The sequence below is a fragment of the Lonchura striata genome, chromosome 16 (assembly GCF_046129695.1).
Source record: "Lonchura striata isolate bLonStr1 chromosome 16, bLonStr1.mat, whole genome shotgun sequence".
NCBI classification, from domain to species: domain Eukaryota; kingdom Metazoa; phylum Chordata; class Aves; order Passeriformes; family Estrildidae; genus Lonchura; species Lonchura striata.
In genome coordinates, this window is record NC_134618.1 from 16,772,804 (window position 1) to 16,799,064 (window position 26,261).

The 26,261-nt window shown below is 58.6% G+C and overlaps 1 protein-coding gene across 2 annotated transcripts in view; it reads left to right on the plus strand.

Annotated features, from left to right (window-relative positions):
- Positions 1-26,261, plus strand: part of NHERF2 (NHERF family PDZ scaffold protein 2) — a 32,481-nt gene that overhangs the window by 2,904 nt on the left and 3,316 nt on the right. For both annotated transcript variants that reach the window (XM_031506085.2, XM_031506086.2), the window contains exons 2-6: positions 1,173-1,430; positions 20,502-20,678; positions 22,516-22,669; positions 24,778-24,821; positions 25,229-25,291. In XM_031506085.2, the coding sequence (XP_031361945.1) occupies positions 1,173-1,430; positions 20,502-20,678; positions 22,516-22,669; positions 24,778-24,821; positions 25,229-25,291 (696 nt within the window). The remainder of the gene's footprint in view (positions 1-1,172; positions 1,431-20,501; positions 20,679-22,515; positions 22,670-24,777; positions 24,822-25,228; positions 25,292-26,261) is intronic.

A 26,261-nucleotide genomic window follows, 5' to 3' on the forward strand; every position in this document is an offset into this window, starting at 1 on the left:
GGTGGGCTCCCGGGATCGCTGCAGTGGATGGCTTAGCTCAGCCCTGGCTGCAGCCTGGACATTTCTCGCAGGCTGGTTTTTTTTTTTTTTATTATTTTGTTTGCAGATACCGGCTCTGTTGACCTTGAGTGCAGCTTGCAGAGAGTAAATAAACGCTGGTTAATTGCGTATTAGGCTCGTTTGTCGCTCTAACCTTGCCGTGTCTGGCCACTGTGACCTAGATCAGTGCAGGAGCCCTGCAAGGAGCCCCGGGCTGCTTTTGGGGGATTCCCAGCATGTCTGGGGTGTTCAAAGCCACCCCATGGCTGGGGATGGCAGCTGAGCAGCAGTGCCACCCCTCCTCCTCCTCGGGATGAAGGCCTGTGCATGGGGGAGGTGCCTTTGGCAGCTGCCAGCAGCGAGTCTGGAGGTGGTTTCCCTGTGGCTGTGCTGGGTTTTCCCTGTTTCCATCCCAGCCCGCTCTGGTGGGATTTACCCCCTGCCTGCCTGTGGGATCAGCTCCTCCTGGCTCTCCGCAGTGTCGCAGCCTCTGCCAGTCCCTGATCCCCGCAAAGGAGCGGCCACAGCAGGACAATGTCCCCATTCAGCCCTGCCTGGAGCAGGATCCTGCCAGGGACGGGCTCCTCTCCTGCTCCCAGCCCCGGCTCCCTTCTCTGCTGGTCCCCAGCACGGGCTGGGGATGGATGCGTGGATTGGGCTGTTTCCTTCCTAAATCTACCCCGAGCCTGCACAATGGTGTGGGAGGGACAGTCCAGCACCTCACTGCCCACACTGGTGCTTGGAGCCTTCCTGGCTCATGCCCTGCCCTGGGTATGGGAGTAGGAGGACGCCGTGGATTGAGGAGATTTTGGGTGTTAGCTTGGTGGGACAGACTGGGCTGTCCCTGTGCAGGACAGTGCCAGGCAGAGCTGCTGATGCTTGAGGGGCAGTGACAGCCTCTGGAAGCTGTTGACTGAGCAGGAGGCGATCCCAGGTAGCTGGGCAGGGTGGTCCTGGTGGTCTGGGCAGCGCTGCTGTGCGGCCGTTGGACCAGAGCTGTCCCAAATCTGTGTTCTTGCCCTTTCTGCCCCATCACCCGCAGCTGGGAGCGTAACCCTTCACCCAGGGGGGAGCTGAGGGCCCTTGGGTGTCCCCCTGGGCTCCAGCTGAGCTGTCCCTGTCGTTTTTCCCAGGTGGTGCAGCGCATCAAGGCCGTGGAGACGGAGACGCGCTTGCTGGTGGTGGACAAGGAGACGGACGAGTACCTGTGCAGCCTGCGGCTCACCTGCACCGAGGACATGGTGCACAACGGGATCCTGCTGGGCTCGGCCCTGCCCCCTGCCAAGGGCCTGGCCGCCGACAACGGCGAGGTCTGGAAGCCACAGCTGGACCTGAGCGGGGGCAGCCTCCAGAGGCATTCCCACAGCTTCTCCTCGCACGGCAGCAGGAAGGTGAGGGCACAGAGGGGCCCCCCTGGCATCTCCTTCCTCCTTCAGCACGGCTTGTCCCACCAGCCAGAGAAAACCCTTCTGGGGGTGGCTGTCACCCTGGAGAGCCCGGTGTCCCCGGCTGCCCGGTGGGATCCCTCGCTCCAGGCAGTGCTGGGGGCTGTGTGTTCCCTCCCCTCCGGTGTCCCCGAGGGGCTCTGGGGGGTGCCAGACCTGGGGACAGTGACCCCACGGTGCCCCAGCCGAGGTGGGTATCACAGGCTGCCCAGAGCAGGGCTGTGGCCAAGCTGGAGCTCGTGAATGAGCTTCTCTCCCTCCGTTATTTGCAGGAGGGAGGGAACATCTGGGCTGAGCGTGTTCGCAGCTTTTTTGCTGGAATAGGAAGTTAATTGGCTCTTTTTAAGAGGCCTGGGTCTGGCCTGGGATTCGGCACTAAGTGCCTTTTATTGGTAAACTCCTTTCCAAAAGGGAAGGAATTCGGGGTGGAAAACGTCCAGTTTCCATGGCTGCGGGGCTGGCGGAGCCGGCGCGGGCTGAGCGGGGCTGGCTCCGGGCTGCCCCTGCCCCAGCTGGGTGGGCAGTGTGTGACCCTGCCCCTCGGCCATCTGTCCCCTCCCATTCGTGTCCCCCCTGTCCTGTGCTTGCTGCTCTGGGCTGCTCCACAGCGTCCTGAGCATCCCCCTCCTCCTCCTCCTCCTCCTCCTCCTCCTCCTCCTCCCTGGGGCCCTGCAGGGGCTGCACTGCCAGGTCTGTCTCTATCCCCTCGCCGTGGGGGTGGTGCCTAATGCTGACCCAGAAGTGGCCACTGGGCTGCCAGGAGGACATCCATGGGAAAATGGGAAAGCCTTGTGTCCTCAGGAGCCCCTGGTGCAGAAATCCCCCAGTGCAGATGAGGGGTGATGCTGGTGTGAGGCAGGAGCAGGCTGGCAGGAGAGGAGGGTCTCACCTCTGCTCCTTCCCTCTGGAGCTGTTTGGAATCTTGAAGAGAAGGATCCCCCTTCCCTGGGGCAGGCTTGGAGGCAGTGTTTTATTTTTATTTATTTATTGCCCGATCTGAAGCTGTCGGGAGGTCTGTGTGAGGCTGCTGGTGGCTGTGCTGCCCCTGGGTTGAGCGCCCTGGGACAGGGCTGGGAGAGGAGCCATTCCCAAGGAGAGGGTGGCTCTCCACACGGGCATTTCCTCTGCTGTGCTCCGTGTGCTGGTCGGGATCCAGCACTGGGAGCTGACGGGAAGTCAGGCCAGGGGAACAGGACGGTCCTTTCCGGCCTTTGGCTTTTGGCTCCTCCAAGGAGAGGGTGGGACAGGGAGAGCAGGGCAGGGCTGGGAGTGGGGAGGGGGAGAAGAGCCCGTGCTCCCCCCCAGAGGGGCTTTTCAGTGCTGGAGACAGGGCTGATGTTTGGGCTGGACGAGGGGAGCTGGCTCTGGGGGTGATTCCCCTCTCGTGGGGATGGGCTCGGGCTGCTGAGCACCTTGGGGTGGTTTGCTCCTGCCTCGGCAGCTCTCGGGAGAGCTGGGCACTGCCAGCTGCCCTGCCAAGGTCACTTCTCTGTGCCAGGGCCCCGTGTGGCTCTGGGATCAGGTCAGGGGTGGCCGGAGCAGCAGGACCTGCATCCTGCTCCTGTGCCTTTCCACCCTGCCAGATTCAAGGTGGTGAAACCTGCTCCTGGTCTGGTTGGTGTGTGCCTTTGCTGGCTGCCAAAGCAGCAGGAGGCCAGGCCTTGGTGGAGAAGGGGTGATGGACCCTGATTTCTGCCCTGCTCAGCCCCCAGCACTGCGTCACCCCATGGGGCAGTTCAAATCTAACCCTAATCCAGCAGATCACAGGCACTGGAATGTTCAGTTCTCAAGTGTGAGGGGTTTGTGGGAGATCTTTGCTGCAGTGAGGCTGTGACAGCTGGGATACACTCAGAGATTTGTCCCCAGCCAGATTTGGGGTTTTTCTGGTCTCTCCTGGAGGCGTTCAGTGAAGGAGAGAAGGCAGCTTCTTCCCCCCCCGTGGCCCCAGGCTGCCCCTGTGGGAGTGGGGCTGGTGCTCGGGGCTGCTCCAGGGAGCTGCATTTTTGTCAGCAGCGTTTGTTTATAGAAAGGCTGGAGTTTTCCTGCATTGGGGTTCTTCAGGGCGGCCTGAAGAGACGAGCAGCTGAAACAAAACCAGGAGGGAGATCTGGATGTGATGGAGCAGGGAGGGTGGGCACAGCCCTGCCACCTCCCCGGAGCTGCCATGGGTGGGGAGGTCACCCTGCAGGGACCTGGTGCCCAGCACCTCGTGCTCCAGGAACCCTCCAGGAACCTCGGTGATGCCATGAATAATTCAGCAGGTGTTTAAAATCCTGCCCGGGGAGCAGGGCTGGCAGCCAGCAGCTGTGGCTGTCACAGCTCTGCTGTCCCCAGCGCCGTGGGGACAGTGCCCTGTGTGGCCGTGGTGGCACGGGGAGCCAGGGCTGCCCTGCCCTGCCCCACAGAATTGTGCCCATTCCTGTGTCTGCTGGGCTGGGGGGGTTTGTCCCACTCTGTCCCCTGGCAGGGCACGTGTCCTCCATGCCAGGTGCTTATTGTGAATGCAGGTGAGCTTGGGGGGAAGAAATGCTGGTGTCTGACTCCAGTTCAGAGGCTGAATGATTTCTTTATTATAACTATACTACAATACATTAATTTACTATTTAAAGGAGATACTAAAACTACAAACCTACTTTTTCTAACTACCATATCTAACTCACAACTTGTGACCCTCTCTGAGAGCCCAGCCCCAGGTGGGTTGGATTGGATTGGATTGGATTGGATTGGATTGGATTGGATTGGATTGGATTGGCCACCAGGCTCAAACAATCCTCACCAGAATCCAACCAAGCATCACCCCAGGGAAACAATTCTCCAAACACATTCCACATGGGAAAAACAAGGAGCAGAAATAGAAATTGTTTTCTCTTTCTTCTCTCTGTGCACCTCTATGAACAATCCTGAGAGAGAGAAGAACGTGCCTGGCACAGGTGCTCCCCTGTCCCCAGCAGGTCCTGGTGGCCACCAGGCCGTTCCCAGGGCTCTGGCTGTGCCCTGCCTGGCAGCTGCAGGGGTGGGGCAGGGGGTGCCAGGGTGGCAGGGGCAGCTCCAGGTGCTGGGTGTGAGCTGCTTGGATGGCAAAGGTGCCTTTGGGTGGCTGCAGTGAAACGCCTGGGCTGGTGGTGTGTGAAAGGCAGGGGAGCTGCAGGGCTGCCAGGACCTCACCTGGGTGCTGCTGGTCCTCCCAGAGGTGTCCGTGGTGGGCAGCTGTCCTGGCCAGGGCTGGCAGCACCTCTGCAGGGGCTGTGGCTCTGCTGTCCCATTCCTGCTGGGCACTGGGACCCTGGTGTGGCCATTAGGGTTGTCCTTGGGACGTGCTGCCTTCTCCAGGTGTGTTTGTAGGAGAAACAAGAGCAACAGCAAAGCCAGGGAGGCGTTGGGGGTGGTGCAATCCCCTTCCTGCATGCTCTGGTGTGCAGGGGGTGGGTGTGCAAAGGGACCTTTACAACCTTGGTGAAGGAGAAACTCCAGAGTTTATCCCGTGGAGGACAAACCCACATCTGGGAGCTGCTGGGGATTTAAAGGAGGGGAATTAGTGGCTGTTGATTGTCCTGTGCTGGGGAGGGATGTGTCACCTGAGGATGGCAGCTGGCAGGAGCTGGAGGCAGCAGCCTGGTGTCCCTGGGGTGACAGGGGGGTGGTGGCAGCTCCTGAGCCCCCTGCGTGTCTGGGGACAGCTGTGGGTCAGCGCTGACCTCGAGGCAGTCGATATTTACCCTTCTCTTTGAGTCAGGAGTAAGAACTTTTGGTCTGTTGCAAATAAACCCCCTGTGTTGTGATGTCTTCTGCCACAGCCCCGCGAGGGGAGTAACTCGGGACAGATGTTTCTGGAGCACTTTGCCAACTCAGTCGAGGCCCAAAATTTAGGGCTTGTAGAATAACCACAGAGATGTAATAAAACCGAACATGAGCAGAAATGTCTGCAGCAATTATGCAATTTAAACCAAAAAAAAAAAAAAAATAAAGTGGATGGTTTGAATTAAAGCACTTCCCTGCAGCATCTTCCACTGCCCGCGGCAGGCTCGGCTCTGTGGCAGGGGGAGGATGGCAAAGCTGAGCCCTGGCACGGCCTGGTGAGGCTCCTGCTGTGCAGGGAGAGGTGTGGGGAAGCCCTCGGGCACAGAGCCCGGGGAGCTGTGGCTGTGTCCCGTGAGTTCCCTGCCCTTCCCACGGCAGCTGTTTTTGGGGGTGCCAGGGCAGAGGCGAGGGGAAGCCGTGTCTGTGCCCAGGGGGCAGCAGGGATGTGCCACCCTGGGGGCTCTGCTTTAAAAGAAAACCACTTTGCAGAGCCAGCCGTGCACCTGCAGCGTGGGGGCTGCCCGCGGGTGAGGGCATGGGATGGGTGAGGAAGGCAAGGTGCCCGGAGAGCCTCTGCCAACCCCGGAGCCCCTGCCATGGGCACCCCTGTGCCCTGAGGGGTTTGTGCGGGGTGGGAGCCCGGCCAGGCTGGCACAGGGATCCCTGGGGTTGGGATTTCCGTGCCAGGGCGGCGGCAGCAGCCGGGCGGAGCGGTGGGACGCTGGCGCTGACCCCGCTGCATTATTGATGTCGCCGGGCTGTGGCATCGCGTGTCACCCGCTGGGTGGGCTCTGCAGCGGCTCCAGCGCGGCACGGGGGGCTGGGGCAGTGCGGGTGCAAATCCTCACCCCTGGCAGTGCCCAGGATGGACCTGGCAGCAACCTGGCGTGATGGGAGGTGTCCGAACGAGCTGGACTTGGAGGTCCACAGCATTCCGGGATGCTTTTGGGTGCTGGTGCTGCCGCAGAGGCTGGGAGGCTCCGCAGCCCAAAGGATGGCGCAGATCCCGTGCCCCACGCGGCCCCGGTGCCCATCCCCTGTGAAATGACCCTCTGGTGGTGCGGGTTTGGGGCCGCCCGTGGGGTTGTGGAGTGGGGCTGGTGTGCTGGGCACCACCGCGACCCCCGGAGCAGGCGCTGGCAGGGGCCCGAGCCCGGCGTGCGGGGAGCGCTCCCGGTTCTGGGCGAGCCCCGCGGTCCCGCATCCTCCCCGGGCTTCGGGATGGGGCTCGGGTGCCCGGAGCTGCTCGGGCAGGGGCAGGGCAGGGGCTGGGGGCTATTTCGGTGCCAGGGCAGGGGCTGGGGGCTATTTCGGTGCCAGGGCAGGGGCTGGGGGCTATTTCGGTGCCGGGGCAGCGCAGGAAGCCCCTCCCGGGGAGGAGAGCATCCACCCCGCCGCACGGACTTCCTCCAGCGCGGTATTTTTAGTGAAACACAAAGCCGGGGGTGGGGAGGAGAGAGGCAGATTAGCATCGCGACGAGCCGTGCCCTGCCAAGAGCCTTTGTTCCCGGAGCCACACGCTCCCGAGGGGACACCGGGGTCACCCCGGGACCCCCCCAGCTCCCCCGGCTGCTGCCCCCAGCCCAGACCCGGCTGCAGGGCTCCAACAGCCGGGGATGCTGCGGGTGGTCCAGCCGGTGCTGATCCCCTTCTGCATCCCCGAGTAATCAAAAACTTTCCCTCGGAATGATTGGGAAGCCGATATTAACTTGGAGCTGCTGGAAGTGCAGCTCTCCCCAGCCCCCTCGGCTCTCAGGGATGGGCTCCAGCAGCTTTCCTTCAAACCCAGCCCCGCTCACTAGCGGGCTCCCAGCCAGCTGTCGATGGTTCTGTTCAATGGCAGGACTATTAAATGGTTTAGAATAAATTAAAAATCTTCTGGCAGCGGCGGGGCCTTCAGCGTGTGCCCTGGCAGCAGCACAGAGCCTCTGCTGTGCCTCTGCTCCATCCCTTGGAGCTGCTCCAGCCTGCTCGGGCTCTGGGCTTGACATGGCAGAGGAAACCTTAAAACAATATTGGGTTTGGGCTGGTTTTATTTTTTTTTTTTGGATGCTCTGTTTATTCCCGAGACCCGTGCAAGTTGCGGAGAAGGGGATGTGCTGCACACCCTGTTGATCCAGGGCTGTCCCAGAGCTGCTGGGCAGTGTGGAGGGATAAATCATCCCCAGGGTTGGACCTGGACCTGCTGGTGCCTCGGGTGGTGCCGTGGCTGTGGGGGAATCCCCTGCACATGGGGCTGCTCCCACCTGGGTAGGAGGTGCTGGAGTTTTAGGATGGAAACACCGGGAGCGAAGCTGCCAGTGCTGCTGACTTCCAGTGTGAACTCCCAGGCTGGAGGGGGCCAAGGCTTCCAGACACGGCTGACTTACAAAAGAGGTTCTAAAGAGCTCCTTTTCACCCCTGAAGCACCATCCCTTGAGTGCTCACAGCCCTGATGATGTGGCAGCACTTCTGTGTTGTTCGTTCCTGCCCCCCAGTCTGGGGGAGTGAGGGGGAATGATGTACCCAGCACTAGAAAAGAGCTCAGGGTGCAAGTGAAGGTCTGTTCTGAGCTGGTTTTGTCTCCCAGTCCTTTGCTCCGTCTCTGGGTGTGGAGATTTTAGAGGCACTGGTGGTGGGAGACTCCAGGCTGGTATATGAGAGAGCAAAAATTAAACTTGTAATCAGTTGAGGCTTTCTGCAGATCCACGGGTCTCTATAAATAAGGAATTGAAGCTCAAGTTGTTGACATAATTCTTTCTGGCAAGATCCATATTGTAATTTAATTTCATTACATTTTGCTGGACTCCTGAATGTTTTGGTTCCATTGCTGTGCACGTTCAGACCCTGTCCAGACGTGGAGCTGGATTTTGTTGGCTCAGTGTCTCTCTTTTCCCACTAAAGCTTTGCAGGAGTTTGTTTCCAGGTACAATAAGCTGGTGTGAGATGCTTGTTAGTGGTGAGCCCGTGAAAGCCAAATTTTAGTAGTTTTATGAGCACTGGGAAGGGGAGAAAGAGACAATTCTCTGCAGGTGCCAATGCTGTGAAGGTGTGAGAGGCTGCTCAGTGGGCAGAGGATTTTGGAATGGGTTGGGGTGGAAGGGGCAGGTCAGTTAATCCACCCCTGCCATGGCAGGGACACTTCACCATCCCAGGCTGCTCCAAGCCCTGTCCAGCTTGGCCTGGGACACTGCCAGGGATCAGCCACAGCTGCTCTGGGCACCTGTGCCAGGGCTGCCCACCCTCCCAGGGAACAATTCCCAATATCCCATCCAGCCCTGCCCTCTGGCAGTGGGAGCCATTCCCTGTGTCCTGTCCCTCCATCCCTTGTCCCCAGTCCCTCTCCAGCTCTCCTGGAGCCTCTTAGGCACTGGAAAGGGCTCTGAGCTCTCCCTGGAGCTTTTTCTTCTCCAGGCTGCACAATTTGGACTGCCTGGCTGTGGCTCTTCCCCTTGGGAGGCTCTCCAGCCTGGCACTGAGCTGTCCTGGGGATGCTTGAGGAAGGAGTGGGGCAGGAGCAGCAGTGCCTGGGTGTCCCAAGGTATTCCTGGGCCTCTCCGTGCCCACGTGCTGGGAGTGGGGTCACTGCCTCGCCAGGCAGAGCCCCGCTGCTCCCGGGGTGTTCTGTGCTTAAACCCTCCCTGGAATTACAGGGACTAATCCCCTTAAAGACACGAAAGGTGGTGGGAGGGAGGGCTGAGCTCCCAGCCTTGGGAAGGTGGCCCTGGCACCTGGCTGGGCTGGCATTCCCTGGGCACTGATGCTGTGCCCTGGGGAAGCACTCCAGGGGCTCTTCCCAAGCCCTGGCAGCTCCTGCCTCGTGTGTCCAGCACAGGGCTGGCTCCTTCCCCACCAGAGCAGCAGCCAGAGGCCATCCCAGGTAAATCAGCTAATTCTGGCCTTGGGGCCGTTCATGGTTAGCAGGATTTAATTAAGACAAGCCCTAATTAGTTGTAAGCGGGTGAGTAGCTGGCTTTGCCTGGAAGAGTTCCCTGCTCTTGCCTGGCAGCTGGGCTGCACTGGCATCGGGGGGGCTGAGCCTTGGGGATGTGGGAGACCCTGTAAGGTGCTGGAACGTGGGGACAAAGCCCCCCTGGAGTGGCTGCTGGGTCGTGCTGGGCGCCCAAATCCCTCTTTGGGTTTTGCGAGCGCTGTTTTGGGGCTGTTGCCCCTTTCTGGGGGCTCTGTGCTCCCCTTGCACGGGTGGCAGCGTGCCCAGCGCCCCAGGACTGGCACTGGCACCCCCTTCACCCCGGGTTTATCAGCAGGAGCAGCTGGCTCTGGGGTTATCTCAGGAGATCCTCGCCTGCCCAGCTCCCAGGGCCACCCCAGCCCCTTATCTGCCCCTGCTCAGCTGGAGATAAGCTCAGCTCCCTGCCAAGGGGCATCCCTCGTCTTTAAGGAGCTTGGTTTAAAAAATGTCATTTTTGGAGCTCGGAGGAAGGAGCCCTGATGGTCCCAGGTTGATCCCGGGTTTCCCAGCCGTGGTGTGGGATGGTGCCAGCATTGTGCAATGGGGGCAGTGACAGCAGGGCTGAATTTTGGAGGGGGAGCTCGAGGGGAGCCCCAGCAGAGCTGGAGGCTCGGGGTGCTGTGCCCAGCTCAGCGGATTTTGTGCAGGAGGGGTTTTATTGGGGTTTTTTTTGGGAGAATGGAGTATTTTACGTGTCGAGCTGAGGGCTGGGCCCGAGGCCCCTCACCCCCCTGCTGCTTGCTGGAAAATGGCACCCCTGGATGTTTTATTGCAGGGTTTCTAAACACAAAGGGCCTCGCACTGGGTGACCCCGAGCGCGGGTGCCCCGGCGCTGGCCTTGCTGGCGGTGCAAGGAATGCAGAGGATGTTTGGAGCCCTCCCCCTGCCCCATTTCCTCCAGCGAGCTGGGCTGCCCGGCCAAGACAAATATTGGGAGTAAACTATTGAACTTCCCTGGGCCCAGCACTCACAGAGCAGCGCCTGTTCTCCCCTGCCTGGGCAGGGGCCGGCCTGGGGGTGCAGATGCGTCCCCCTGCCCCCTCGCTGCCAGGGGGGCTGGCTGGCAGAGCAGGAGGAGAAAACCAGCCCCAAAGGGACAGCAGGATGGCTTGTGCCTTCCTTCCCACCCTGTTGGGCTTTCCTGGGCTCTGCAAGGCTGAGTGTAGCACCCGTGAGCTCTTCCTTTAGGGTGGGGGGTTTGGGGGCTGGTGGAGAGGACCAGGATTCGTGTCCTTGCTGGCTTGTGGTGCAGATCAGCTTTCCCCATTCTGTGTGAGTTGCCTTGACTAACAGCTGGCCTCCTGCAGGGCGCTGGGATTGCAGCCTATCCCTAAAAATCAGCTCTCGGGGCAGGTCCTGGTGGGTTTGAGCAGGAGGTGCTGGCCCTGGTGGGCTCTGAGGTTTGCTGTGGTCCTGCCATGGTGACCCCCAAGCCCTGGCACGGGGAAATGCAGGAGCACAGAGCCTGAGCAGCCTCAGTCCTTTCCTTGGGAAAGGAAAATACCATTCCTTTCCCAAGAACCCTCCCTGTCCCGGGGTGTTCCCGGGGGTGGGAGTGCTCCTTGCAGTGCCTGGTGCATCAGAGCCCCCTGCACCTGCAGGGGTGTTCCTGGGAGCCCTGGGTGCCAGGCGAGCTCCGTGGGAGCACAGAGCTGCAGGACTGGATTCCTGCTGTGACCCCGGGTCACTGGAGGCAAGGACTGGGGCCAGCTCCAGCCAGTGTTTGGGGATTGCTCAAGGCCTGGCCTCCAAAAGCAGCTGGGGAGGCTGGGCAGAGCCTGGAGGTGCCCGGCTCCAGCGCAGAGCTGGTGAAAGCCACGCTGAGCTGGGCTGGGAGCCGTGCCTGGCTCTGCCCTCTGCTCTGTCCCTGCTCTGGCTCCTTTTGGGGTGTGCCACTGGGGGTGGCAGCGCTCTGATTTGGGGTGTCCCAGCGTGGGACAGGAGCTCTGTGCTGCAGCACAGCCCCTGTGCAGGGAGGGAACGCTGTGGGATTGGGGGAGTTTATTCCCAGCTTCTCCCTCTGCCTTCCCATTGTCCAGAGCAATCCCTCCTCTGGCCTGGGGGTTTGTGGTGAGCGTGGGAAGGACTTTTCCCCTGCTCCAGCAGCTCCAGCACTGCTCAGTGACCAATGCTCTTTCCCTCCCACCCAGCAGAAAACAGATCCCTCTGGATCTGCTGAGATCCCTTTCAATCCAGAATGGAGATTCCATATTTCTCCTCTTGGACAAACCCCAGCCTGCCAGGACCCACATTGCTGCCCCACATCGTGCTGGCGCTGATCCCTGTGGAGCAGAGGAGCTCTCTGGTGCCCTGGCTGCGTGTTCCCTTGGCAGACCCTGCTGGAAAAGTTGTCTCTCTCCATGAAAACACGTGCACGTGGCGCTTTCGGCCTCCTCCATCCTCCCTCCCTCTGCCTGGGCTGGGCCAGCTGCTCCCAGCTCCAGCCAAGGCTGTGCTGCTGCTGCTGCTGCTGCTGGCTCCAGCCCTGCCCGGGGGGAGAGCGTGGGTGCCTGAGCTGCCTGAGTCTGGAAAACATCCCTGCTTCCCACAGCTTGTGCCTGAGAACCTGCCCAGCTCTGGGGCTGCCAGGGAGTGGGGCACAGCTCCTGCCGGGGGGATGCTGCACCCCGTGGGGCTGGGCACGGCCGGTGTGCCCACAGCGGGGCTGTGCCCACGAGGTGCTGAGCAGGACATGGACCTGCAGCCACACTGGGGACCCTCACAGGGACACGAGGTGCCAGGCAGGATGTGTCCCTGCAGCCCCATTCGGACCCTCTCTGGGCCTGTCCCCACTGGGGACACGAGGTGCTGAGCAGGACATGGACCTGCAGCCACACTGGGGACCCTCACTGGGCCTGTCCCCATGGGGGACACAAGGTGCCAGGCAGGATGTGGCCCTGCAGCCCCACTGGGGACCCTCACAGGGACACGAGGTGCCAGGCAGGACGAGGTGCCAGGCAGGACGAGGCCCAGCAGCCCGGTGCTGAGAGGTTCCTTTGTGCTCAGGGATTTCCCTAATGCTGCAGGGATGTCGGAGAGGGGCAAATCCAGGCTTACCCCGTCCCTGGGCACAGCCATGGGCAAGGCAGAGCTGTGATTTTTTTTTCTTTTGGCAGGAGGTTTCCTGGAGGCGAGGCCCTGCTGGGAGCTGTGAGGGAAGTGCTTTTCCCAGTGCCATCCCACAGCCTGGCAGCGCTGCCACCACGGGCTGCACCCCGGGCATCTCCACATCCTTCCTGCTCTTGTTTTCTCCTGTCTGGCACTTTCCTGGGATCACAACCCCCTGGCTGTGCCTGGGGTATGGCTCTGGCAGGGTGCTGGCACAGGACCAGGCTTGGCAGCGAGCTGGACACTTGGGTGGAGGGCACAGGGAAGTGCAAAGCTCTTCTTGCTGCTGCTCGGGTGGCATGGGATGGTGAAGGGCCTCATTAACCTCCTGTGATGACTTTTGCACCACCCTGGCACCAGTGACCCCACCACTGCACCCTCAGCTGTGCCCAAAAGGGCTGCAGGGCTCGGGGAGAGCGTCCCTGGGGCCAGCAGGACCCTGCTGAGGCTTGGTGCCCACTGTGGGCATCATCCTTCCCCTCCGTGGAGGGAGCCACGGTGCAAGCCCGTGTTTTCCGTGGCATGGCTGATCCTCCTCCTCCTCCTCTCAGGGACTGCCACCAGAAAAATCCCAGAAATATCCAAATTACCCCGTCAGCAGCAGCTCGGCCCTGGGTCCTGCCGAGGAGCTGTGGCAGGACGTGTGCCATTGCTGATTGGAGTCACTCCCTGCCACCCTCACCCGCTGCCTGCTGGCACACAGAGTGGTGGGATGCAGCCAAAGGGCACTGGGTGTGTGCTGGTGCAGCCCCCCAGGGTGGCAGGAGGATGCTGGGGGAGCAGCACAAACCTCACTGTCTGCTCCCCAATAAATACCTATTTTTTTTTAATGTTCCTATCACGCAAACTCAGCTGGAGCAATGGAAATAATTGGAGTCATTGGAATAATGCAGGAGATTTGGATAAGCTCCAGCAGCCCAGTGCTGGGGGCAGGCAGGTGAGGGGGCTGGGGGTGGCACGGGGCTGTGGCACCCAGGGGAGGCACAGTCTGTGCTGGCACCCTCGGGAGCCTGCAGCAGCCTGCTCTCCTCCTGGGCGTGCTGAAGGTGACCCTGCTGACTCCAGGCTCACCACAGGCTCTCCCAGAAGCTTTTTGGTGGCAGCTCAGCCAGGTTTGAGCTCCTCCTTTGCTGGGGGCACTCTGCAGTCCTGGGAGCTGCTGAGACTTTGTCCTGCTGAGACGTGGAGGTGGGAGATGCTGGGAGGAAGGAGCCCAGGTGGCTCCGGGCTGCCAGGTCTGTGCTGGGGAGTGATGTGAGGTTTTCCTCTTCTGACCATTGATGTCAGGGCTGAAACACCTCCTCTGGAATGGGAGTGGGTGGTAATTACAGTGGTGGCTGCTGGAAAATGGGAGCAGGTTGTTTGCTGCTCCTGCCCAAGGATTTATTCCCATGTGCTGCTCCTGCCCAAGGGTTTATTCCAGTTTGCTGCTCCTGCCCAAGGATCCAAGGATTTATTCCAGTTTGCTGCTCCTGCCCACGGGTTTATTTTCCCATTTGCTGCTCCTGCCCAAGGATCCAAGGGTTTATTCCCTTTTGCTGCTTCTGCCCAAGGATCCAAGGATTTATTTGCCTTTGCTGATCCTTCCCAAGGGTTTATTCCCTTTTAGTGCCCCTGCCAAGGATCCAAGGATTTATTCCAATTTGCTGCTCCTGCCCAAGGGTTTATTCCCATTTGCTGCTCCTGCCCAAGTATCCAAGGGTTTATTTCCATTTCCTGTTCCTGCCCAAGGGTTTATTCCCTTTTAGTGCCCCTGCCCAAGGATCCAAGGATTTATTCCCATTTGCTGCCCCTGCCCAAGGATCCAAGGATTTATTCCCTTTTGCTGCCCCTGCCCAAGGATCCAAGGATTTATTCCCTTTTGCTGCCCCTGCCCAAAGGTTTATTCCTGTTTGCTGCTCCTGCCCAAGGGTTTATTCCCTTTTCCTGCCCCTGCCCAGGGATGTATTCCTGGCTGCTGGAAAACCTCTGCCAGGGCTGGGTTTCTGGATGCTGGAGCCTCACCTCCCTGCCCGGTCCCAGCTCTGGCCCTGCAGGGAAGGGGAGGAACATCTGCTTGTGTTTGGTGCTGCTGGCGTCCCACCAGCCCCTCTCCCCTCCCCCTCTGTTATTTATAGCATTTCACCAACATCTGGAGCTGGAGCCCGCTCAGGCTGACTGCGGCCGGGGGATGGGGCTGGGGGAGACGTGTGGGGCCAGCAGGGAGGGAGGGAGGGATGGCACCAGCCCCCAGCCCCCCCAGCAGCATGCAGGGGGCTGCAGCATCCCAGCCAGGCCTCGGGAAGCCCCGGGAGCATCCTGGCTGTGCTTTGCCAGCCCTGGGGATGGGGGCAGAGCTGCTGGGTCCCCTCCCCACACTGCAGACCCGGGGGTGCTCTGCCTCCCCCAGCCTCAGTGCCACTGCCTGGGTGGGTTTGAGGATCCTTTGCCATTTGCTGTCCCTCCCCAGGTGGGTTTGTGGCTCCTTTGCCATTTGCTGTCCCTCCCCAGGTGGGTTTGAGGCTCCTTTGCCATTTTCTGTCCCTCCCCAGGTGGGTTTTGAGGCTCCTTTGCCATTTGCTGTCCCTCCCCAGGTGGGTTTGAGGCTCCTTTGCCATTTGCTGTCCCCTTCCCCGAGTGTCACCGAGGTGCCCTGGCCCTGGGGGCTGCAGGGCTGCAATAGCCCCCTTTTTGGTGCTGCTTTAATGGGAAAATTTGAATCATTCCTGAGGAAAGGGGAAGGGGGAGGGAGCCCAGCCCCGCTGAGCAGGAGGAGGATGGAGACAGCAATCCCACTCCAGCCGTGGCACCATCCCAAAGCCTCCTGCTTCTCGTGGGCACTGCTGGCAGCACGGCGAGGGCTCCTGCTTCTGCCAGCTTTCCTCATCTTGGCAGCGTGGAAGACAGTGGGGTTTCACCCCCTCCCCTTCCCAGACCGGTGACAAAAATCTGCTTAAAGTTAAGCACGTCCCTAAATCCGTGCACAGGCAGCAGCCTTTGAGCTGTGGTAATAATAGTGGCAATTAAAGCTCGCCCGAGGCTCGGCTCAGCTCCCAGTATAACCAGTAGTGCCAAGGGAGGGTGCCCCTGGCAGGGGGTGTCAATGGGTCCCTTGTTCTGGTGGTGCAGTAACCCCTGGGCCCTTTTCCTGCATTGGGTTCTCCCCTTCCTTGGCTCTTTCCAGGCTCCCAGTGCTGCCCCTCACTCCTCTGCCTGCTTGGATTTGGGTCAGGATCCTGCATTTCTGCTCCCCAGCCCCCAGAGTGGCTCTGCATCCCCTCCCTGCATCCCTCAGTGCTGGCCTGCACCGGAGCATCCAAAGTGCAGGGGTGGAGAGGCCCCAGCTGGAGGCCAATGGACATTTCCCAGACAGTGGGAAAGGACACCAGGGCTCTGAGCAGTGTTCCCTGTCCCCTCAGGACATCTCCATGTCCCCCAGCCCTGGTGGGTTCTGCTGCTGAGGTTTGTTTGGGAGGGAGCAAAGAAGCCATTTTCTGCCCAAAACCACAGGAAAAGGAGAGGAAACACCGTGGCTGCTCACTTAAAGTATGTTAACAATGTAAATTAGGCAGGAGTGCTCCTGCCTGGGTTTTCTCCAGCTCTGCCCAGCTGGGATGGAAAGGTTTGACCTGTCCTGGCTGATCCTGGAGTGCATCCAGGTGCTGCCATTCCCTGCAGGGGAGACTGGAGCCGCTTTGGCAGAGCCCCTGGCATGGGCACGGGGGCCAGGCTGGTGTCAGGAGCAGGGTGGGGTGGTGCCAGGCAGGACTGAGCCCATTAGAGCCCTGACTCCAGCGATGATGGGTGGCACACCCAGGAGAGCTTGGTGGAGTTCAGCAAATCCCCACTCCAGAGCATGAGCAGGGCTGGAGCTCCTGCTGCCATGGTGGGACACCCTGAGGGACACCCTGCCTGGCCCAGAGGGTCCCCCCAGCCTGGGAAGAGGTTTGGGGTGACCCCTGTGCTGAAAGCTTGGTGACATCGTGGCCAAGGCACTGCAGGAGCCACCAGGATCCCAGGGTGATGGTACCAGCCTGGCCTCTGGAGTAGCTCTGTGTGTGTGTGTCCTCCTCTTCCTCCTCCTCTTCCTCCTCCTCTCCTGGAGGACACAGGAGAGTTGGTGTCCACACTGGCACTGTTGTGGAATATATTTTTTTTTATTCCTGAAATAAAGCCCCAAGTGGCTTTTGAGGCATTTTAGCCCATCGTGGGCAGGAGTTTGTGGGGCAGAGGGGCTGGGGACAGGCCAGCAGCGTGGCAGTGGCACCTGGGGTGTGGAGGGACCACAGTGTCCCTGCAGCTTTCTGGGCTGGGGCTGAAATGCCCTTTTTATGCCTGGCCCTGCTCAGGGTCAGGCTGAAGGTGCAGGTTGGTTTTGTGAGTCCCTGGCCTTGGGGACAGCGGTGACACTGGGCTGTGGGTGGCAGGGGACGTCCCTGTCCTGGGCTGTGGCTCAGCAGTGGCAGCAGGAGGGTCTCTGGCGCTGGGGGTGTGAGCTGGGGAGGGGGTTTTGTAGGGGCAGGTGGGTTTGGTTGGGTAACAGAGCTTTGGGGGTGCTTCTGCTGCCCCTCAAAACCCAGGAGGGGAGTTTGGCTCCTTTTGGTGCTGCTGGGAGTGGATTCTGCTCGCAGGGAGGCTGCCACGTGCTAATTAACGGTGTGGAACCCCCTGGTTAATCAGAGCTGGTGACATTTGTGACACCAGCCCCAGGGAGCAGCCCTGGTCACTGCAGGGACCTGCCCGGGGTGGCACCCATGGCACGGGGTGGCACAGAGCCAGGGCACCTCATGGGCCATGGGGGAGCTCTGGGGAGCCCCAGGACTTTGGGCTTTGGCTCTGGAACACCCAGGGTGACCCCAGGTCACCCCATGAGCCGGGGGAGTGTCCCTGAGGGACCCCAGTTCCCATCAGCAGCACTGGAAACTCTTAAGGGAAATAAAAAAATCAGATGCTGCAAAGAGTTGCCATGAGATTGTGGGAGCTGGCAACACCCAGTCAGTTTTTTTAATTTTACTGAAAGCGTTTCATTGTTATTTTATGTCTTGTTTGTGCGTTTTTAAATGGACCAGCTCGAGCTGCGCTTCCGAAACCTTTTTCCTTGGAAAATGTAGCTGGGCTGCCCCAAGCTGCAGCTCCAGGGATGGGGTGTGAGTGCAGGCAGCATTTATTTATCTGCACAGACATTCCTGGGCATGGCACAGACAGGGATGGAGTGTGCCCTGCTTCATCCAGCTCATCAAATCAGTGGCTGCTGCAAGAGCCTGGATTCCTGGGAGGGGAAAAAAAATAATTCCTTTTGCAATTTTTTTTTTTTTTTTTGGGTGAATGTGGGGTAATTTTGGCTTTCCGAGACCAAAAAAACCGAGTTGAATTTTGTTGCTTTGCAGCATCCATGTGGATGTAACTGAATCCAGGCTGGCTGTGAGAGGCAGCTCAGGCTTCTCTCTGCAGGCAGGTCCTGGAAAACCCAGATAACGCTGCTGGAACTTGGAGCTGGGCTTTCACAAAGGCCAAATCCCCGCCGGGAGCTCGGGAAATCTCTTCCCAGAGCACAGCCAGGGAAAGGCTGGCACGGCTGAAAAGGAAAAGAAAGCGAGAGGAGCTGGCAGGAGAGGCAGGGCTCCGTGTCCTGGGGGTGTGAGCAGGGGCCGGGGCAGCGGCAGCCTCTGCTCCATCCCAGAGCGGGGCTTTGCAGAGCTCAGCTCCAAAAGCTGTTTTTTCCAGCAGCCAAGGATTGCGTTAGCTGGGAGGTTTAAGAGCCCAGCAAAAAGCCCCGGATCATCTCTGCGGGAGGATAAGCAGTTTTCCCCGAGGATTTCTGCCCAGAACAGATGCTGAATCGGGATTATTTTTTTATATGTATGTATTTAAAAATAAATGCCTTGAATTCATTCCAGTTAAGGGCCTTCAATTCGAGATTCTGCAGTGGGAGCAGCCCATGGAGGACGTGGCACAAGTCAGCAGCCTCCCAGCCAAAGGGAGCCTGCAGTGAAGCTTTTCCCTCTGTGGGTTATTTAGTGAATAATTTGATTTCACTGCTGATCCCAGGGGATGCCCTGCAGGAGGAAGGACTGACCCTGCCAAGGGATCCCCACGCTGGGACAGCACCTCCAGCACAGATTTTGGGGTGATTCTCAGGGATTCCTCTGTGTTTTCACACTGCTGCAGGAGCTCTGAGCCTGTACAGATGGAGCGGGAGGAAAATGGTTTTAAAAGGTGCTTTAAAAACCCAAATAGGTGATGCCAGGTGGATCTTGGTGATCCCAGCTGCCCTTTGGTGACCCCAGAGGTGCTCCCCTTGTCCTGCCACACAGAGCCCCGTGTGTCCTTTAAGGTCACTCGAGTCCAGCCCTCTTGGGCCAGTTGAATCATTTCCTGTTTTCTTCAGTTTTTGAAGAACTCCGAGGCAGGCTGGAAACGTTTGCAGATAGGGTGAACTGGCTGCTGCGGGGCCATGGGAAAAGTGCAGCAGGGTCAAACGTGCAGAGGGAGAGGATTGGGGTGCAGGGTGTGTGTGAGCAGGTAGAGGAGGGGCTTGGAGCCCCATCCTGGTTTGGGCTGTTCACTGATAACTTTTCCCCTTTAAGAACCGGTCTGGGATTGAGATATCAACACCACGAGGTGGTTTTTAATAAAAACTCATTTGCTAAGGGAAATTGTAAAATTCAGCAGGTTTGAGTGTGCCCCCGTGCCTGTGATGGGCACTGCTGGTGGTGGCCTTTGTGTGGGAGCAGGTTTTGAGGAATTTGGTGGTTAAGGTGCCCCTCCTGAGGAAAGTGAGAATCCTGAGTGATGGACTCTGGGGAGTTCTGCTTGAACAGGGAGATTGGATTTGCATGACCTTCAGTGGTTCCTCCCCACCTGAGCTGTTCTGTGTGTAAAGGCTGGTCATTCTGCATCCCTGTTTCTTCCTGGGATTGGGCTGGTCAGGCTGAGCCCTGATCCACATCTGTCCCCCTGGGCATCACAGCCACAGCCAGAATTGCCCAGAGCAGCTGGGGCTGCCCCTGGATCCCTGGCAGTGTCCCAGGCCAGGCTGGACAGGGCTGGGAGCACCTGGGACAGTGGGAGGTGTCCCTGCCATGGCAGGGGACTGGAACAAGGTGATCTTTAAAGTCCCTTCCACCCCGTCTGGAATTCTGTGCACATCCCATCCCCCAGCACAGGATCCCTTGTAGTGATCGCTCTGTGTGTCCCCACTTTGTTCTCCTCTGTAAAATCCCTCCTTGAGGGGGATGAAGGATTTGGGAAGTTTGGTGTTTCATGGTGCCTTTCAGCCAAGAGAGGGAGGAGGAGAAAATTGCTGCCTGGATTTTTAATTTGGAGGGAAAGGCTGTAAGAGATTTCCCAGTGAATGTGATCCCAGACAAATCCTTTCCGTGAGCAGGCAGGGAGCAGTGGTGCTGCTGCTGAGGGAAGGTTAAAACTCATCCGGGGGGGATGTTTTCCTTAAACCCTGGGTGAAAATGAACACCCAGAATCTCCAAGGTGCCTTTTGCAGGGATGTGGTGCTGTGCCACGAGCTGGAGCTGCCTGGCACGAGGGCTGCTGGTGGGAATGCAGTGAAGAACCTGGAGAAAACCAGGCTTTGTTGCTCCCTGGCCACCCCAAGGAGCCACAAAGCGTTTTCCATGGCATGAGGAGGAGCACTGAGCTCCTCACGTGTCCCTGTGCTGTTCATCCTGCCAAGCTCAGCCTTCTCCAGCTGCAGGGAGCTCTTGGATGTTCGGGTTCATCCTCCTCGCTGGGAGGGGATGGCACCAGTGGGTGACACTGCTGTCATCGAGGCCAAGGGAGTGGCACTGCCTTAAATACCTGTCTGAGGTTAATCCCAGGTCTGAGTGAACCTGGGCAAAGCACAACAGGGCCTTGGTTCCTCCCTGCCCGGGGCTGGGGCTCGGTCCCAGCCTATGGGTGAGTTAATCTGAGCCACTCCTGCCGAAGGAAATGCATTTTTTGTTTTGTTTTCATTTTTCTGGAGTGGTTTTGGACAATTGGGTTTCGAAAATAGACTCAATGAGAGGAAATGCATTTGTTAACCTGTCCCCAGGCTGAGGACAGGGGGCAGATACGGCGCTTCCTCGGGGCTTTAGTGGCGCTCGCATCTGCCCGAGAGCCGCCCCGAAGCCATCCATTAACCCCCGTGCCCTGTCTCCCCCACCCTCTCCTCCATGAACCAGGATTTAAACGGCCAGAAGGAGCTGTGCCCACGTCTGTGCCACCTGAAGAAAGGCCCCAATGGCTACGGCTTCAACCTGCACAGCGAGAAGTCGCGGCCGGGCCAGTTCATCCGCTCCGTGGACCCCGACTCGCCCGCGGCCCGGGCGGGGCTGCGGCCCCAGGACCGCCTGGTGGAGGTAACGGGGGGCAGCAGCACGGGTGGGACCCCGGGCGAGCTGGGAGCACCCCCAGCCCACCCCCTTCCCCATCTGATCCCCCCATTCCTCTCACTGGGAGCGCCAAGGCTGGCGGGGCTGTTCAGCTCTGGGGGCTCTGCGTAGAATTGCACAGTGAAATCTGGAATTGTTTAGGCTGGGAAAGCCCTCCAAGACTCCTGAGTCCTGCCATTCCCCAGCACTGCCAAGGCCACTTATGTCCCCAGGGTGCTGTGGTGGCTCTGGCTGGCACTGAGCAGGGCTGGGCAGGTGACTGTGGGCATAAGGCCAGGCTGGTGCTGCCCAGCTGAGCTGATGTCCTGCCAGGGAATGCTTGGAAAAGCAGGAGAAGAGGTTTTGCAGAGATTCTAAGACACAAAACTACGAAAGATGGGGGAGAAGTGTTCTTGGAGGCATCTTGCTGGTTACCACGTGCTGGACAAGACCTTTTGTCCAAGATGGGGCTGGGAATTGCCCTCTCTTTGGCCTGTGGGTTGTGTTGTTCCTGGAGGAGGAGGTTCCCCCATCCAGAGCCGCCTGTCTGGGCAGAGGGACAGGCAGAAACACAGCAGCCATCACCCCTTTCCCTGTGGGAGCACATGGATATCCCCTGCTTGGGCTGTTCCCCAGGAGTTTGCACCCCAAAACCACCCCACAGAGCTGTGGCCCTTGCTCCTGCCTCAGAGCAGCAATGGGTTTGGCACCCCTGGCAGCGTGTGAGCTGGGGAAATGCTGAGAGCAGAGCACTCTCCTGCTTTCCAGGCCCATGAAGAATGATTCCCCAGGCACTGGGAGCTGCTGCCTCTTCCCAGCAGCTGAAAGTTTAATGCTGGGAGCAGCGTAGGGCCGGGGCACGGGTGGCAGTGGCTGGGTGGTGTCACATCCAGGGGTCCTGTTATTTATTTATGGGCTTGGCCCAGGGCCTGGCACACACAAAGCAGCTCGGGGTGAGCTGGCGAGCTCAGAAACCCGATCCCCTCCCTGCCTGCTCTTTGGGGCTGGCATAAATATTTGATGCCCCCCAGCCCTGTGCCAGGGTGGGGGAGAGCAGCCCTAGGCATGGATTGGGGTGAGCTGGAGTGGCAGGACAGGGATGGAGCGAGGCTGTGAGCTGGCAGCTGGGCTGGCAGTGCCTGGAATGAGGGACAAATCCTGGAAGAGGTTTCTTCTCATCCCAGCCCTTGCAGCTGTGCCCTGAGGAGCAGGGGGAACCTGCTTCCCTGCAAAGGGGATCCCAGAGGTTGGAGCTCTGGCTCTGCTCATCCCCTTGGATGAGGCCCTTCCCAGCAGGACAAAGGGTGATTCATTGCCACCGAACAATGTCCTGAGTCACCATTGTCCCCTCCAGCAGGAACAATCGGGATCACGTTCCCTGGAGGTCCTGGGAGGGGTGAATCCCTGCCCCAGGACTCGCCCATCAGGGGGGACAAATTTCCATGGCAGAGGGTGAAGGATGACACAGGGGTGCAGCCAGCCCCGTGTCTGTGCCCACAGGCACTCTGAGATCCAGGGCACATCCAAGGGGAAGGCTGGGTTTGACAGCACCAGAGGCTGTTGGTGGGCTCTGGGGCCCGTGGTTGCCCTGGATGTGTTTGGGATGCAGCCAGAGGCGTGAGGTAACAGGGAAGATGCTCTAGCAGGGCACTGGGGGATTTAGGAACCCCCCCATGCTTGGCTGGGGAGGGGGAAGGAAAAAGGCTGTGGCCTTCCTATCACCCCAACAGGAATAAAGAAAGGCAAATGCCACCCTTAGGGAAAGGGGGTGTGTGGGAGGCAGGAGCAGCCCACGGGTGTGGGTTGTGATGCTGTGGCTGTGCAGGTGAACGGGATAAACGTGGAGGGCCTGCGGCACTCGGAGGTGGTGTCCCACATCAAATCCAGGGAGAGCGAAGCCAGGCTCCTGGTGGTGGACCCCGAGACAGACGAGTACTTCAAGAAGCTGGGGGTGACCCCCACGGAGGAGCACACCAAAGGTGAGACCTTCCTTTCCCAGGGTGAGCTCCGTGACTCACGGCGCCGCGGGTGGGACTCAGGAGTGAGGGAGAGCCACATTTCCCTCCTGCCTCATCCCTCGGCAGTTTCCTGAGCACCACCCAGCTATTTATAAATGGTGAGAATACACCCTCAGCCAGCCAAAAAGCACTTTGTTGCTTTTACACGGTGAATAACTAACTCTGATCTCGCTGCCACCAAGGGGCTGAGGTGTGCTGGGGTTTGGGGGCAGCCTTCAAAGCCAGGTTGGACAGGGCTGTTCCAGTGGAAGGTGTCCCTGCCCGTGGTGGGACTGGGTGAGCTTTAAGGTCCCTTCCAAGGCCAAGGACTCCACGATTCTCTGATTCCCTGATGGCTCTGGAGCCTGTGGGCACCTGGAGAGTCCCCGTGCAGAGGGAAGGGCTCCACGCCGGCTGATCAGACGTGGCTGGGGCAGCAAATGTTTTCCAGGCTGCTGAAACCTGGCAGGGAAAGCTGCTCATCCACCGCCCAACCTGCCCCACCAGGGCTGGGGCCAGGCCTGCCAGCCTGCTCAATGGGCAGCTCTGTTTCCCAGCACAGCTGTTCCTTATCTGATCCCCGGGATGCTCAATGGGCAGATTTGTCCCCAGAAATGGGTCAGGCACTGCTGGGGAGCCACAGGGTGTCAGATGCTCCGAGGAGGAGCCGGGGCTGGCTGCTGGCACTGCCATAAAGGGCTCCTTGTTCCACCAGGGAGGGGACAGAGCCCTGGGGAGGATGGCTGGGGGCTCCAGGTCCCGATTCACCAGGGAGCAGGAGCTGGGTCTGCCTGGCACCTGCCAGGTGTCAAAGGGCTCTGGCAAATTCTGCTGTTTGCTGGGGAAATAATAATTTGCTGGGAGGAAATAATAATTGTCCTATTGAACTGGACTGCTTCGACCTCAAACTGACACTTCCCAAGCCTTGCAGCTCATCCTGAGCACCTCAACCTTTAACCAAATGAGTGGCTTTTAGATTAACTATTTCTAGATATGGCTAATTTGCTTTTGAAGTCCAGTCCCACTTTTCTTATTCCATGTCATCTGAAGCCTTTCATTTAAATAATTTAAAATTTATTATTATACCAGAGACATAAACATCTGTGTGAGCTGACTCTTCTCATACTCTGAGCTTATCTTACTCTAAACACGAGCCCAGCATTCGCTGCAATAAAATATTTAAGGATCCCAAAGCCACACGGAGGTTTTTGCACCAGCACACTCTCAAAAATCACAATTTAGGTTTATTTTTCTGCTTTGCTCCAGAAATCCCTGCAGTCTGCAGTGATGCAGCCCCAGCCAGTCCCTAGGGAAAGCATCCATGCTTGACATGATTCAGTTATTAATCCTGTCCCAATTAACGCATCTGTTAGTCTGGGACAGTGAGACATGGTAATGCCTGGGGTGATGACTTGATCGTGGTGACTTAAATGCATAAAATTTGCCATTGTGTGGGCTATTGTTAGAGTAAATCATTGGAAGTGAGCAAAAAAAAAAAAAATTCCAGAGTGGTTGGAGAGCGGGCTGTGTGCCAGACACTGCTGTGACAACACCATGATGCTGATTCTGATGAAGATTTTTGATTAAAGAACTTAGGAAAAAAAAACTTAGGACCTAATGGTCCAAAAAGAAAAATGAAAAGGGAGTGTGCTGCAGATAGTGGCTATAGAAGGAGGATACTTGGTCCTCTTCCTTGCAGGTGTTTTCTTCTTACCAAAAGGCTGAAGTGGAGTGAATTCAGGGGATCTGGCAGGGATGTGGTTCTAGAAGGGCACAGGGAGAGGGGAAAGGCTTTAGTGTGGGCTGGGAAGCAGCACAGCACAAAGTGAGGGGACAGGATGGGCTGGTGGGGCTGGCAGGGGGATGAAGGTGTGGGTGGCAGGGGGATGAAGGTGTGGGTGGCAGGGCGATGAAGGTGTGGGTGGCAGGGCGATGAAGGTGTGGGTGGCAGGGGGATGAAGGTGTGGGTGGCAGGGGGATGAAGGTGTGGGTGGCAGGGGGATGAAGGTGTGGGTGGCAGGTGATGCTGCTGAGGCAGCAGTCCCAGCTGTGGGTGCTCACTGTGTGTCCCCTGTGTTTATTCTGTCCAGGTGTGCTACCCCAGCCCATGACAAATGGATCTGCACAGACTCAGGTGAGTCCTCACCTGCCCCGGGGATGTGTTGGAGGGACAAGGGTCTGTCCCTGGATGCCCAAGGCTCATTTAGCTCAGCTTTACTGCTGCCTGGTTTTAATTACTCCCCACTACAGCTTTAATTTAGGGGTTGAGCAAGGCCAGTTTCAGCCCCATTGAGTCCCAGGGAGAGAGGAGGAGGTGGCAATGTCCCAGCTGTGGCAGGATGGGACCACGCTGTGCCTGGGGCTGTGGGAGAGCAGCAGCTCTGCTGGGAATCCCAGGGAGCTCCCCAGTGTGCAGGGAACCCTCAGCAGAGCATCCCCTCCCTCCAGGCTCCATTCCAGCCCTGGGGCAGCCCAGCCTGGGCATTTATTGTGTTTAGCTCTGCCTGGCACAGACCACACTGACCTTTTCCTTTCCTCCAGCTGAACGGAGGATCCACATCTTCATCTCACAGCGACCTGCAGAGTCCTGGGAAGGAATCCGAGGTAAAAACCCCAAACTCCTCCTCCTGTTCCTTTTCCACCCTGCTGTGGGTTCAGTCCTGCTCACAGTGCTGGGCAGTGCTGAGGTTTCAGTTTATCTCCCAGACTTGGCTTCACTTGTACCCACCCAGCAACCAAAACCCAGGGTTTTCTCTCATCCCTTGCACTGTGGGGGTTCACTGGCAGCTTCCTGGGCAGTGATTCCTGCTTGGATAGTTTGGGAGGTGAAGGGATGTCTGCAGGATTTGAGGTGCACTTACACTGATGAGCTACAGCAAGGCTGGGGATCCATGAGGAACACAACTGTGAGGTTCAAGTGCTGCTAGCAGGACAGGCTAAAATTTAAAAAAAGCCAATTATTATTTTTCAGTTTGGAGCATGGTGAATTTATCACGGGGTTTAAAGGAGGGGAGGAGTTGTTTTTGGTGGTAGGCTGGGCTGAAGAGGTTTCTGTGGTGTGGCTCAAAACTGGAAGGGGACAAAACTTGTTGGGCAAGGTGAAGTGGCAACAAAAAGTCAACACAAGGCATAGATTGGCATCCTCAGGTGTTAATTATTTAGCAGGGTTTTTTTTTTTTCCTCTTAAAATAAGAAGTGGGGATTTGTATTAAGAAGTAGGGGATTTGCAAAGTGCCCAAAAATTTATCTTTAGTACAAGATTCTGCTATAAATAGAGCAAAGTCTCCATGCAGGTGCCCTGGGGGTCTCTGCCATGCCGTCCCCTGCCCCAGGACACCTGGGAGCAGGAATGTGGCAGCACCAAGAGCTCAGGTGGCCTCTCAGAGCACCCACAGCCCCAAAGCTCTCGGGCAGCAGCTGTGGCCAAGCGCCTGCAAGCTGCCAGTGTCCCTGGGAGCACTGAATAATGCATGTCCTGATGCACTGCTCTGTCCTGGCACATCCATGCCAGGCCCTGTCCTGTGGGGAGCCTTGTGCTGTCCCCCCAGGTCACCCTTGTGTTGGAACTCACAAT